This window comes from Eretmochelys imbricata, chromosome 4, assembly GCF_965152235.1.
Source record: "Eretmochelys imbricata isolate rEreImb1 chromosome 4, rEreImb1.hap1, whole genome shotgun sequence".
NCBI classification, from domain to species: Eukaryota; Metazoa; Chordata; order Testudines; family Cheloniidae; genus Eretmochelys; species Eretmochelys imbricata.
Window position 1 is genome coordinate 54,128,462 of NC_135575.1, and position 14,370 is coordinate 54,142,831.

General features: G+C 39.2%; 1 protein-coding gene across 6 annotated transcripts in view; it reads right to left on the minus strand.

The window, feature by feature from the left end:
- Window positions 1-14,370, minus strand: part of MGARP (mitochondria localized glutamic acid rich protein) — a 47,147-nt gene that overhangs the window by 11,333 nt on the left and 21,444 nt on the right. For 2 of the 6 annotated variants that reach the window (XM_077815247.1, XM_077815246.1), the window contains exons 5-7: window positions 5,276-5,329; window positions 3,149-3,283; window positions 2,327-2,375 (exon numbers count right to left, since the gene is read on the minus strand). In XM_077815247.1, coding sequence (XP_077671373.1) covers window positions 2,329-2,375; window positions 3,149-3,283; window positions 5,276-5,329 — 236 coding nt within the window. In that variant the 3' untranslated portion in view covers window positions 2,327-2,328. Of the gene's footprint in view, window positions 1-190; window positions 1,077-2,326; window positions 2,376-3,124; window positions 3,284-5,275; window positions 5,330-14,370 lie in introns of those variants that run through there. The other 4 variants (XM_077815244.1, XM_077815243.1, XM_077815245.1 and 1 more) reach the window with 3 other exon arrangements.

Below are 14,370 nucleotides of genomic sequence, written 5' to 3' on the forward strand. Positions count from 1 at the left end.
TTCAGATTTCATGCTGTGTTTGCAGCACTGGCAGTTAGAAAAATACATCCTTTTATTTGTAAACTAAGCAGGATTATATATGGAGTCATTTGGAACCCCATGATGCTATTTTGTAAAAGTTGCTTTTTGGAGTAGAAGCACATTTTAACGAGTAATATTTGCAGCCATATTCTAGTTGGTAACAACCACATGCACAGACTCTCCCTTACTGCTCAGAATAATTTTTCCTTTAAATTTGCAGTTAGTTCAAAAACGGATCATTTACAGTTGTGTGTGTTTATTATTCCTTAACAAATGAAATAATACTGTTACTACCTCTACATTCATTAAGGTGACTATGTTTTCAAAATCAAAACCTGGGACACCTTTATGGGAACAAGTAGTTAGGATTGCAAAATCTTCATGTAAAAACCAAAAATACATTTCCTTTTTTAATCTATACTAGTGTTGTTGCTGTCGCCTCATGATTCAACAATATGTTCACATTTCTCGGCTTGCAGGATAAATTCCAGTAGGTTCGTATTCTCAATGAATTTGTCATGACACACTGTGTCCACTTTGAACAAAAGAACGGCTTTGCCTGTGTCAACACTCATTCAGATTTTTTCTGCACTCCCAACATGTGCATCAAACAGAATACCTGTTCCACTGCACCATTTTATTCCTGGTAAGTACAGAGCAATTTCTATTTGGAACAGCAATATGTCCTGAACAAACATTGTGTAGTTATTAAAAAATGTTTGGATCAATGAAAGGAAAAATACAGGACATTTCAGATGATCCAGAAATGGTTTTCGGGACATATCAGATGAAAAACCAGAACATATTATTATGTTCTCTATTAGTACAATACAAAACAATATTTGCCCTTTTAATCACAAGATGGTGACAGGTATTGAGTGATATTACATAGTGCCATGAAATGGACTGAGCAAATTAGCAAACGGATAGAGGACACACACACACACACAGAGAGTGACAGATCCCTGGTAAACAGTCAATTCATTTCTATTCAACTTCACCCTCTTCTTTCACAGGTCCACTAGGGAAGTGCTAGAAGAAGGTTGCTTGAGAAACTAGTAGGGAGACAGAAAATGACTTTGGGAAGAGTTGAATCCTAAGCTGAGAGTTTTTCTGTTTATGATCATTTACATTTTTCTTATAAACCCTTATGGAAAAGATCTTGCAATGGACAGTTTTTTCTGCAGATTCATTTCACTATCTTACATGCTCCTTTAGGTCTATATAAAATCACATGGCATGGTAACACTTTCTTCTGGAAAGCCAATTCAGCAAGGTACGTAAGCACACACCTAAGTTTAAACCACATGTTGTATGCCGTGAAAAAGAGCTCCGTGTGGCACAAAAGCTTGTCCCTCTCACCAACAGCAGTTGATCCCATTAAAGATATTCCCTCACCCACCTTGTCTCTTCAAACTACATGAGTAGTTCCATTGTCTCCAATAGAACTACTCACATTATTAAAGTTAGGTATGTGCTTCAGTAACTTTGCTGAACTGGGTCTGAGAAAGATATCAGACAAACTCAGGAGTTGTATTAAAGGCAAGTTGAAGAGTCCTAAAAATTGAAAAGCTGATCCTGGTCAATGACTGTACTTAAAAGGAACATATTGGGCCTGATTGTGTTTATAACAAGAGAGGAGCTCAGTTTGATAAGGTAATAATCCAGGGGTTCAATATCTGTTCCCATTTAAATCAACATCTAAAGAACTCATTATCTTGAACAAAATTAGGATTCCACCAGCTCCTACGAGCTTGATCGAACTCCCTTGAAAGTCAGTGGGAGCTGAATCGGATAAACGTATTATCAGAAATTTCACTCATTTTAATAAAAATCACTAGACGCAATATCTCCTGGGGAGTGTAATGATGCATATTCGGTAACAGGATAGCACCATGTTAAATGGAGATTTGATGGATTGAATTACTGCATAGTATTTCTCTAAACAAAAACTCACTGTTGTAATAAATATCATTTTGTCACTGACATATACATAGCAATGATTTATAAACCTGTTAAAACTTGCTAAATAAATAGATAAAAAAATTATGAGACCATTGATAGTGTAATAAAGCTATGCTTCCTCTGGCTCCAATCAGATGTCAATAGAACCACTGTGATTCTTGAGCTATTCAAGACACTTCAACTAAGTTATTTTTTACCATTTTCTTTTATGGGGGATGGAATGTGAATTCACAATCAATATCTATGTGCAAAGTTTCAACATGGCCTGATTGCAAATAGCTGAGAAAGTTTGGAAATTGGAGGTTAAAATGAAAATGGCATGCTTGAATATTCAATATACCTTTAAGAATCCTTAAGAATTTCTTGAGATCCCGTTGTTGCCGAAGAAGCTGGAAGACAAAATACAAACAGTTGGAAATATTTCTGTTCAGTGGTTTAACAGTGTAGCTACAGAATAAAGCAAACCCTGTTTTAGAAATAAGAGAGGTACTTTGGATTCATGGATTAAAATTTTCAAAGACATCTAGGGGATTTGGACACATACTGGTCATTAACTTTATTTTGTTTCTAATTTTAATGGAAGATGTATTTACCCCTCTAGACTGCTCAACCATGACCCATTCCTTCTAGTTTAGTTATATTACTGTTTAAGATAAATGAGAAATTAAAGGTACCATGACTGTATTAAACATTACATTGCTTATAAACAATAATAAAATACCCCTTTAGCATATTGGTCTTTTCATCAGCTTCATGTCAGAAGATTTCTCCTTTCAAATTCAGTTAGGTTAAAAATTCTTTATCACAGCATGTGACAAAAGTCGAAGTTTTCTTTAGGCAGTAACTTTTCCATCAAATAATTTTGCTACCTGTCATGAGGAAATTGCAGTATGCTACCCCCAAAAAGCTCTGGGGGTTTAACTTATTAGCCAGAACTTAATAAAAGCTATTTTCAATATGTGGTGATGATTTAAAAATTAAATTGACCTACAAAAGACATTTTAAAATGTATGATATATTCGTTAGCATATATATGGCTCCACTTAATTTTTCTAGACAACAGTGCAGCTAACCCAAAGCAAACAGCCATGACTTTATTTTTAAAATAAAACATTTTAGATTAGACAATACTCTGTACCTTCTGAATCCTGCCCAGACTCACCCTCAACAGCCTCCTGGTTCCTTGAGGATGTGTCAGGCATCTCTTGAGCTGCTGAGGCTGTTCCTTCTTGAATACCGTCTACATTGTCCTCATGAGCAGAAGGTGCTGCAACATCCAAGCCTTCACCCACAACTTCTGTGAATTAGAGAGATAATTGTCTTTTCTTTTTTCTCCATTTGCCAGTACAAATGAAGCCCCATTTGAGCCCCAATTCAGTAAGCATGGTTCTAATTTTAAGCATAAGCTGTTGAAGTAGATAAGACTATTCAAGTGCTTAAAGTTTAAGCATGTTCATAAGTGTTTGCAGGACTGGAATTTAAGATACTATCCACTGTTTTTCATTGAATCCGCCTACCCTTAGGGCAGAGAAATATAAACATTGATTAACTATTTTGCTAAATTATTTATAATATTTTTCTAGCCTGACGTGTGTACTTTTGAGAAAGTGTCTCCTGGTGGGTCATTTTTATATTTTATTTTCAATTTTTTCTAACCCACATTGCACAATGCTGATACTTAATTTGGGTGAAGAAGCTTCAGTGCAAACTGGGTGGGATTGGATAATCTACTGTTTGGGGATTATATACGATGTATTTCCACTTTCCCATATTTTATGGAAAATGAAGATACTGTTGAGCAGTTTTTTTTGTAAACTAGCCCTTTTAACAGCATGCTTGGGTGATTGGTTTGAGATCTGCCATAGCATGAATGCTATTTAACCTTGATGGGCTGTATTCCTTTGCCTCTTTCGGGCTTGTCCACAGGGAGACTTACTTCAAGGCTAGCCAGGGTGTAAATGTACAGCACACCAGCCTGTCAAGCACTAAATCGCCATGTGGACCCTGCTGCCATGCACTGAAAGTTCTGTCATGTGCTTTGACCTACTGTCTGAAACAGCAGTACATCAGTGCGTACTACAAAACTTAAACACCAAGACCAAGATGTTTAACAAAATAAGCTCTAAAGGCAAAAGACCCACCATTAAACTCAGCAGTATAAGCTAACAGTATAAGCTAACCGAAACACCTTAATTCACTGTATTGACACCTTAAATGAAAAGGTTCCTTATGGAAAATGGGGATGCCAGTTTGCTGAAAGGTAAAGTATGTTTAAAGCTCAAGAGCCTTGTGTCTTTTCCCCTCCGTCTCCATCCCCTTCCCTATGGGCTCATCCCCAGAATGACAAAATACATGTAACCATTCCAGGTTTCCATGACTTACCTCCCTAGTCTCTTACTAAGACTTTTTTCTCCCACATGAAACTGCAGTTGGGTGTGACTATTTGAGGCTATTTGATCACATTTGTTTCTTAAGAACATCACCTTGTAGATAAGACTTTAACAAGTTCAAGCAAGATCATAATTTATGTCCCATAAACATCACTGGCATCGGCTTTGTAATTGCAAGTACTGCATTCCTATAGGCCACTAGAAAATTCACAGTCTCGTGTTGTAAGGTACTTTTATCCGAGCTATAGCACAGTTCATTTGCTTGAGTATGTCTGGATAACTTTTCCAGTAATCCATTTGTGGTAAGATGGCAAGGAACTGATGTAAGACATTTGATACCATTTCTTTTGACAAACAATTGAAACTCTTCAGATGTGAATTGCATTCTATTGTCACAGTCTGTTCAGGAACTCCCACACATGAAAACAATAGTCTTAATACTTATACCATCTATGTTGATCTAGTTGAATTCAGACAGAATACTTAGACTCATAGAAGCATAGGACCGGAAGGGACCTCGAGAGGTCATCTAGTCCAGTCCCCTGCACTCATGGCAGGACTAAGTATTATCTAGACCCTCCCTGACAGGCGTTTGTCTAACCTGCTCTTAAAAATCTCCAATGATGGAGATTCCACAACCTCCCTTGGCAACATATTCCAGTGCTTAACCACCCTGACAGGAAGTTTTTCCTAACGTCCAACCTAAACCTTCCTTGCTGCAATTTAAGCCCACTGCTTCTTGTCCTATCCTCAGAGGTTAAGAACAAAAATTCTTCTCCCTCCCCCTTGTAACAACTTTTTATGTACTTAAACTGTTCTGTCCCCTCTCAGTCTTCTCTTTTCCAGACTAAACAAACCCAGTTTTTTCAATCTTCCCTCATAGGTCATGTTTTCTAGACCTTCAATCATTTTTGTCTCTCTTCTCTGGACTCTCCAGTTGGTCCACATCCTTCCTGAAATGGAAAAAATACTCCAGTTGAGGTCTAATCAGTGCAGACTAGAGCAGAAGAATTACTTCTCGCGTCTTGCTTACAACACTCCTGCTAATACATCACAGAATGATGTTTGCTTTTTTTGCAACAGTGTTACACTGTTAACTCATATTTAGCTTATGGTCCACTATGATCCCCCAGATCCCTTTCTGCAGTACTCCTTCCTAGGCAATCATTTGCCATTTTGTATGTGTGCAACTGATTGTTCCTTCCTAAGTGGAGTACTTTGCATTTGTCCTTATTGAATTTCATCCTACTTACTTCAGACCATTTCTCCAGTTTGTCCAGATCATTTTGAATGGTTTTGAATGACTTCCGGCCATTTAGAATGGGCACCTATTGCAATCATAGATGTCCCAAAAACCGTCCAGCCTTGGCTATGTGGATTCATTGCCACTGCATAGGGTGCTGTCAAGGCTGATTCCCAACTCTGGCAGTTGGAGTGCAGAAGGTGAGGGCCCGCAATGATTCTAAAAATTAATACTGGCCACTCCAGGCTTCTATTAAACTCCCAAGGTTACAGCTTCTCTCTGACCTTGGATGGGTAGATGCTGCCACCACCCAAATGCAAAACCCCTGAGGACCCAGGAAGGTGTACTTGGGAATTCCTTCCTGTGGGGTACCCTCAAGCCCTTTCACCCACCGTCTGGGGAACAGCTGAGAAAGAAGACAGAGGAAATTAGTCATTGCCCCCAGCTAATTAAACAACATATGCACAAACCTCTTAGGACACCAAAAATCCAATCCTGTTCTTTACAACGGTAAATTTTATTAAAAACAAAAAGAAAGAAAATACATCTGAAACTTAGGCTTTGCTAGATTAAAAAAAACACATTTACAAAATTAACATCAAGAATAACCTTCTTGAGGTCCAGCTTAAAGGTTACAAGCAAAACAAAAGCATTTGGGGTTAGCACAGCGGAGTTCACAAGCCAATAAGAAATAAACAGAAAAACTTAATTGCATCTTTCTAGACATTTTCTGATTTATGAATAGGTTTTAGGTATGATTTGATGATTTCCATACCTGACAAAAAGCTTTTTACAGCATAGTTCCAACCCTGTCTGTGCTCTGTCCCCTCTGGAGAGCGACAGCAGAACAGACAAAGGGAAGTTTTTTCCCCAATTTTAAAAAGTTCTAGCCCTCCCATTGGTTCTTTTGGTCAGGTGCCCACTCCTTTCCTTTTACCTGTGGGCTTTTTAACAGGTAAAGCAAGTAGAGAACAGCTACTAAGAGGGATTTTATAGCTAACTGGCTCACTGGGTGTCCATAAAAGGGAGCTTCCCCCCCCCCCCGCCCCCCACTTCATTTATCACAGGTGCAAAGGAGCATGTTTAGGCATGTATTGACAATCTCATCTGTGTTTTCACCATTTCCTCTATTTGTGTATCAGTCCCTGACCACCACACAAAACTCCTGCCCAGGACTTTCATTTTGACAATTCCCAAATGGCTTTCATGTAACTCTTGGAATACCTATGACTTGAGATTCATAGAAGTAATCATGCTGGTGCCACAACTTAGGGAACCATGATGTACACTTTACTATTCTTTTTAAGAAAATAAAGCTGGAAGAGTTGTTTGTAGGCATATGTCCATTCATTCATTGTAATGTCATATACTTCAGCTAGCAGTGGATCATTTTTTGTTTTGTGTTGCACCATGGCCTTTGTCACTGCCAAGGGTTCAGTTTGTACCACAGAAGTCATATCTACTGTCTCTGGTTCCACTTCAGTATCCTTATCTGCTATTGCCAATGGTAGCTGTGACAAGCAATCTGCACTGGTTCTTTGAACTCAGTATTGTAACAATGAATGCCCAAGGTATCACCTAGCTCTGTAACTGTGCTGCAGCCATTGCCGGTACTCCTTTCTTTGGATTAAAATTTTAAAGCAGCAGTTATGCTCTGGCTGCACTCAGAGTAAAATTTTTCCCATACAGTTATTGGTGAAGTTTTTTAACTCCCCAGACAAAACTCAAAGCTTCTCTGTCAAGTTCAGTATAGTTACATTTGACAGAGGTTAGAGATCTAGAAGCAAAGACAATAGGCCTTTCTGTACAACCTTCCGTCATATGAAACTATTGCATTTATTCCACGTTGGGAAATGTAACAAGCTAACGTTTTATGCAAAGATGCACTGTGGTACGTAAAACCCTTTCAGATGCTAAAAGCTTATTGGCTTCATCCAGAGCTTTGGTTTGGCGCAGACCAACGCCATTTCTGTCTATTGTGTAACAGTTCATTCAGAGAATGTAACGCTGTTATAATGGTAGGCAAGAGCCTATAGTAATAGGTAATCATTCACAGGAAGGAACATAATCATGACATGTTTTGTAGTTGTAGTGCCCGGAGGAGTGCCTTTGGCTTTATCTTGCGATTCATGCAAACCATCTTTGTCAATGGTACAGCCACAATATGTAACAATCTTTGAAAAATTCACATTTTCCCTTATTTGCTTTAAGGCCACACTCATCCTTCCAAGTGGAGATTCTCAAGGTGTTCATCATTAGCTTCTGTGAGCAATATATCATCCAAGTTAACATGAAGTGCCAGGAATCCCCTGTAATACCTGGTCCCTGGGTCACTGCCAAATAGTTGGTTTGGAAGCAAGCCACACACTAGCCTGTTATATTGAAATAAGCCCTTGTGTGTGTTAATCACAAGGTTGTACTTACCACTGTGTTCAATCTCCATTTGTAGATAGAGTTGGGCTAGGTTGATCTTGGAGAAATGCTTTCCACCAGCTAATGAGGCAAATATATCTTCTATTTGCGATAAAGGATGTTGATCCTCATGCAACACTGGGTTAGTGGTAACCTTGAAATCACTACTGGTAGGGACAGCCACATTCTTTTTCATTACTGGTACTACAGTGATGTTCTAGTCTCTCCTTGGAAATAGTTCCAGAGTCCTATAAACGCTGATGCTCCACCTCTACTTTTGGCTATATTGCAAAAAGTACTGGACAAGCTTGGTGAGTTTTAGGAATTGCTCCTTCTTCAAGCAGAAATTTTTGCTTTCATATGTTTTAAGGTTCTGATACCACACTGAAAGACATCAGCTGCCTTGTCCAAAAGTTCATCTAATTTTTCTTTTGTGCTGAAGTTTATAAAGTTAGATTTGGTTTTGTTAAGCCGGCAGACAATTCAGGTGTTTCTAGACCAGCTGAATCTCTCTCAGCCCTTCACTTCACAACATAAAGGTTTAGCACATCTTTAATATAAAAAGTGATACTTTTACTGTAATAACACCCAGGGAAGAAAGGATTTCCCCTGTATATGTTTTAGTAGCAGTGAGATTTTCTGCAACTTTACCTCTCAGTAGCCTGTGATAATCCTACAGGAACAGCAGACCCTGTGTTAAGGTTTAAAATGGAGCTTATTCATTCCACTTGTAATGAAATCCAAATGACACTTCATTTGTCTTACCAATTGTAGTGACACTGTAACATTCTCTGTGGATTCTATATCAGTGGTTCTCTAACTTTTGTACTGGTGAACCCTTTCACACAGCAAGCCTCTGAGTGCGACCCCCCCTTATAAATTAAATACACTTTTTTATATACTTAACACCATTATAAATGCTGGCGGCAAAGCGGGGTTTGCGGAGGAGGCTGACAGCTCGCGACCCCTCATGTAATAACCTTGTGACCCCCTAAGAGGTCCCTACCCCCAGGTTGAGAACCCCAGCTCTATATTGTCATCTGCCAGCTGATGACTTTGAAATCCTCTGATATTGCTCTTGTGGGGAGGTGATTATGCTTTTCCCAAAACCTGCACATTTTCTGCATGCATCCTAATTTCTTCCAGTTTCTACAGATTGTGCCCTTAAACTAACAATCATTTTCATTTTGAGACTGTTTCCCACAGTGAAAGCCCACAGTCTTGGAGCATTTTCTGTTGTGCTTTCTGTGTGACCCTCAGTTTATTTGTTGCACATATAACATGATGCTGTTACAGCTCCATGGCATCTTTGATAGCTGTCTTCAACAATTTTTGTATGTTTTAGAGTCAAATTAGCCTTGGCCAACTGGTGTTTTGGGATTTCTTCATGTTGAACATCACATACTAACAGCTACCTTAATTCATTATTTACAGTCTTTCCAAACTGACAGTGCTTTTTTAGTTTCCTTAATCCAACCCCAGATTCAGAAATTGTTTAATTTTCTTCTTGAATCAGTTTATAAAAGCAGAAAAACACTCTGAAATCACTCATGGCTTTGGGGTTCATAGATTCCTAGATATTAAGGTCAGAAGGGACCATTATGATCATCTAGTCCGACCTCCTGCACAACGCAGGCCACAGAATCTCACCCACCCACTCCTGCGAAAAACCTCTCACCTATGTCTGAGCTATTGAAGTCCTCAAATCATGGTTTAAAGACTTCAGGGAGCAGAGAATCCTCCAGCAAGTGACCCGTGTCCCATGCTACAGAGGAAGGCGAAAATCCTCCAGGGCCTCTTCCAATCTGCCCTGGAGGAAAATTCCTTCCTGACCCCAAATATGGCAATCAGCTAAACCCTGAGCATATGGGCAAGATTCACCAGCCAGATACCCAGAAAAGAATTCTCTGTAGTAACTCAGATCCCACCCCATCTAACATCCCATCACAGGCCATTGGGCCTATTTACCATGAATATTTAAAGAGCAATTAATTACCAAAATCATGTTATCCCATCATACCATCTCCTCCATAAACTTATCGAGTTTAATCTTAAAGCCAGATAGGTCTTTTGCCCCCACTGCTTCCCTTGGAAGGCTATTCCAAAACTTCACTCCTCTGACGGTTAGAAACCTTCATCTAAATTTCAAGACTAAACTTCCCAATAACCAGTTTATATCCATTTGTTCTTGTGTCCACATTGGTACTGAGCTTAAATAATTCCTCTCCCTCTCCGGTATTTATCCCTCGGATATATTTATAGAGAGCAATCATATCTCCCCTCAACCTTCTTTTAGTTAGGCTAAACAAGCCAAGCTCCTTGAACCTCCTTTCATAAGGCAGGTTTTCCATTCCTCGGATCATCCTAGTAGCCCTTCTCTGTACTTGTTCCAGTTTGAATTCATCCTTCTTAAACATGGGAGACCAGAACTGCACACAGTATTCCAGGTGAGGTCTCACCAGTGCCTTGTATAACGGTACTAAAACCTCCTTATCTCTACTGGAAATACCTGGCCTAATGCATCCCAAGACTGCATTAGCTTTTTTCATGGCCATATCACATTGGCGGCTCATAGTCATCCTGTGATCAACCAATATTCCAAGATCCTTCTCCTCCTCTGTTACTTCTAATTGATGCCTCCCCAGCTTTTAACTAAAATTCTTGTTATTAATCCCTAAATGCATAACCTTACACCTCTCACTATTAAATTTCATCCTATTACTATTACTCCAGTTTACAAGGTCATCCAGATCCTCCTGTATGATATCCCAGTCTCTCTCTAAATTGGCAATACTCCCAACTTTGTATCATCCACAAACTTTATTAGCACACTCCCACTTTTTGTGCCGAGGTCAGTAATAAAAAGATTAAATAAGATTGGTCCCAAAACTGATCCCTGAGGAACTCCACTGGTAACCTCCCTCCAGCCTGACAGTTCATCTTTCAGTACGACCCGCTGTAGTCTCCCTGTTAACCAATTCCTTATCCACCTTTCAATTTTCATATTGATCCACATCTTTTCCAATTTAACTAATGATCCCCCATGTGGTACGGTATCAAACGCCTTACTGAAATCTAGGTAAATTAGATCCACTGCATTTCCTTTGTCTAAAAAAATCTGTTACTTTCTCAAAGAAGGAGATCAGGTTGGTTTGGCATGATCTACCTTTTGTAAAACCATGTTGTATTTTGTCCCATTTACCATTGACCTCAATGTCCTTAACTACTTTCTCCTTCAAAATTTTTTCCAAGACCTTGCACACTACAGATGTCAAACTAACAGGCCTATAATTACCCGGATCACTTTTTTTCCCTTTCTTAAAAATAGGAACTATGTTAGCAATTCTCCAATCATACGGTACAACCTCTGAGTTTACAGATTCATTAAAAATTCTTGCTAATGAGCTTGCAATTTCATTTGCCAATTCCTTTAATATTCTTGGATGAAGATTACCTGGGCCCCCCCGATTTAGTCCCATTAAGCTGTTCGAGTTTCGCTTCTACCTCAGATATGGTAATATCTACCTCCATATCCTCATTTGTCATGCTACCATTATCCCTAAGATCGTCTTTAGTCTTATTAAAGACTGAGGCAAAGTATTTGTTTAGATATGGGGCCATGCCTAGATTATCCTTGACCTCCACTCCATCCTCAGTGTTTAGCGGTCCCACTTCTTCTTTCTTTGTTTTCTTCTTATTTATATGGCTATAGAACCTTTTACTATTGGTTTTAATTCCCTTTGCAAGGTCCAACTCTACTTGACTTTTAGCCTGTCTCACTTTATCCCTACATGTTCTGACCTCAATAAGGTAGCTTTCCTTGCTGATCCCTCCCATCTTCCACTCCCTGTATGCTTTCTGCTTTTTCTTAATCACCTCTCTCTCTGAGATGCTTGCTCATCCAGCTTGGTCTACAACTCCTGCCTAGGAATTTTTTCCCCTTTCTTGGGATGCAGGCTTCCGATGGCTTCTGCAGCTTTGATTTAAAGTAATCCGAGGCCTCCTCTGCCTTTAGATCCATAAATTCTTCAGTCCAATCCACTTCCCTAATCCACAATCTCAGCAAATGTTTTGTCCTTGATCTTAGCAGGACCCGTTAGTTTACACAGCAGATTGTAAAATTTTAGCCCCCCCATTACACTCCATAGAATTGTCACCTGTTTTCCCATCAGGTATTTCATTAGCTATCATAGTGTTCCAGTATAGTTGGGCCAGTCATCCACTGAGTTATCAAAGAAGCCCGTTTCCCTCAAACAGCCAGATATTTCAATTTTTCTCTGAGTGAGCAGTTAACTCACAGTTCCAGCAGCTGCAGTTTCCTTCTCAGTTTCATTACTTATTAGGCCCCTGTAGTCACACTTTGTTTCACTGTATTCCTGGAGTAGGGGCCTGTCCTCGTCCCCAATTGACTTGTGTGCTTTAAAGAACAGAAATATAATCTGAAGGAACCACAGGGCTCAGCGGGGTCCAAGTATCTGTTTATTAACGACAAACAAGGCCTACCTACTTCTACACACAGCTGCTCAGTCTGGCAGGGTTCCAGTGGCTTTTAAAACACAGAAGATACTGAGGGCCATTAGAGTGCTCAAACTTTTTTAAGGGATATCTACTCTGTTCCTCTCCAGTCTTTCACAATTTAACTAAACGCTTAAACTACGCTAGTTGCTTACATATCACACTGCTGACATCTAATGAAGATATTTTCTATACCACACATTTTTTGTTGTAGTATTGTCCATGCTGACTAATTTCTGTCCTGTTCTTGGTATAAGAGGACAACTATTTTGGGAAGAAATATGTCCTTCCAAGCTAATTTTATAGATCTAGGGTTGCAAACACAAAACGTGACTGAGCAAGTGCCATCAGTGCCCTTGGACTGCTATCAAAGCAGGGGATATCAAACTATTCGTTATAAACACAAAATTCTGTAGGTAGTTATGTGGAGGAGAGGAAATTGCTTATGAGAACAAAAGGAAATGGCAGATTATGACTGAATGCTTAGGAGATGGGAACTGTGATGCTCCCAATAGCTTAGTTCCAATGGAATGAACATAGTATGAATCTAAAGCCTGCTTCCACCCTGAGAGCTGGGTTTATAAAAATGCCCCTACTTACTCAATTGACGATCTGCTCCCTGGATATATGAAGAATCAAATCTGCTGGATTTAAAGACGTTTTTACTCCTAGAATCATTGAGCACCAGCACAGTTAAAACTGTGACAGAACAGGATTCTCTATTCTTATGTAGCACCCACAGAATTAATTTGTTTCATCAGCCACAATTGCAGTCCTATTGAAAGTAATGGGACTCAGGCCATGATTGCAACAGAATGGCAGGCAGAGGTGTAACTGAGGGCCTAATCTGACCTGCAGAACCTTTATTATGGGTGATGACACATGAGAGAGAAAGAACCCAAACTAACTTTTAGAATCAAGGTTGAGTTTTGAGGGCTAGCCGTTTGGAAATAGATTTACCCAATTTATTAGTACAATATGAGATATGGAAATTTTTGTCAGCTTTTATACATACCAACAACATCCTTACAGCCATGTTTCAGGTTACAGACATACTTTAAACTGGCAAAGATTTCTTTCCTGAGTAACCTGTGTCAGTCTTTTAATAACACTTACATAGCATCTTTCCTCTGAGGATCTCAAACTGTTTTACAAACAGCAGTGAATTAAGCCTCACCTTTCTTAAAAGATTAGATACTACCCCCATTTTACAGATGGGAACTTGAGGCAGAGAGGTGAATTGACTTGCTTAAGGTCACAGAAGAACAGGATTATGAAAAATCTTCTCTCTCAGGAAACAACACCGTCCAATAGGTTTTTCCTACTTCTCCCTTTATTTTTTTAACTTGTCCCTCTGAAGTAGTTACGTGAATTGTAATATTTATGAAAGTTTTTTGACATTAGAAACAGGCTGGAATTTCTATCCATGAATAAAAACTTTATTCTACAGCGTTAAAAAAAGTGGTGAGGACAGCAAGGGACTTTTACCTACTGGGAAACAGCGAGTTATAGAATTGTCTATTAAGTAACAGGTGAAGGGGGATGGGTACAGTGAAGGCCATGGCAAGCATGTGGAACAAACTCTCAATGGATGTTGTTGGAACTGGGTGGATTTGAGAACGGTTAGGGACTTGGTTTAGTTAATTAATAACTTTCCTGAGTGTCCACATTTAGACAAGCCCTGAGAGACCACAAAGAATACGAGTGCTCAAGGTCAACTGTGCCATTTAATGAAGCTTTATCCATTAAGCAGAACAGAACAGAACATTGGTGAGCTCGACAGTTCTGGAAGTGAACTGTTTTCAACAGCTATGTTGTAATTAA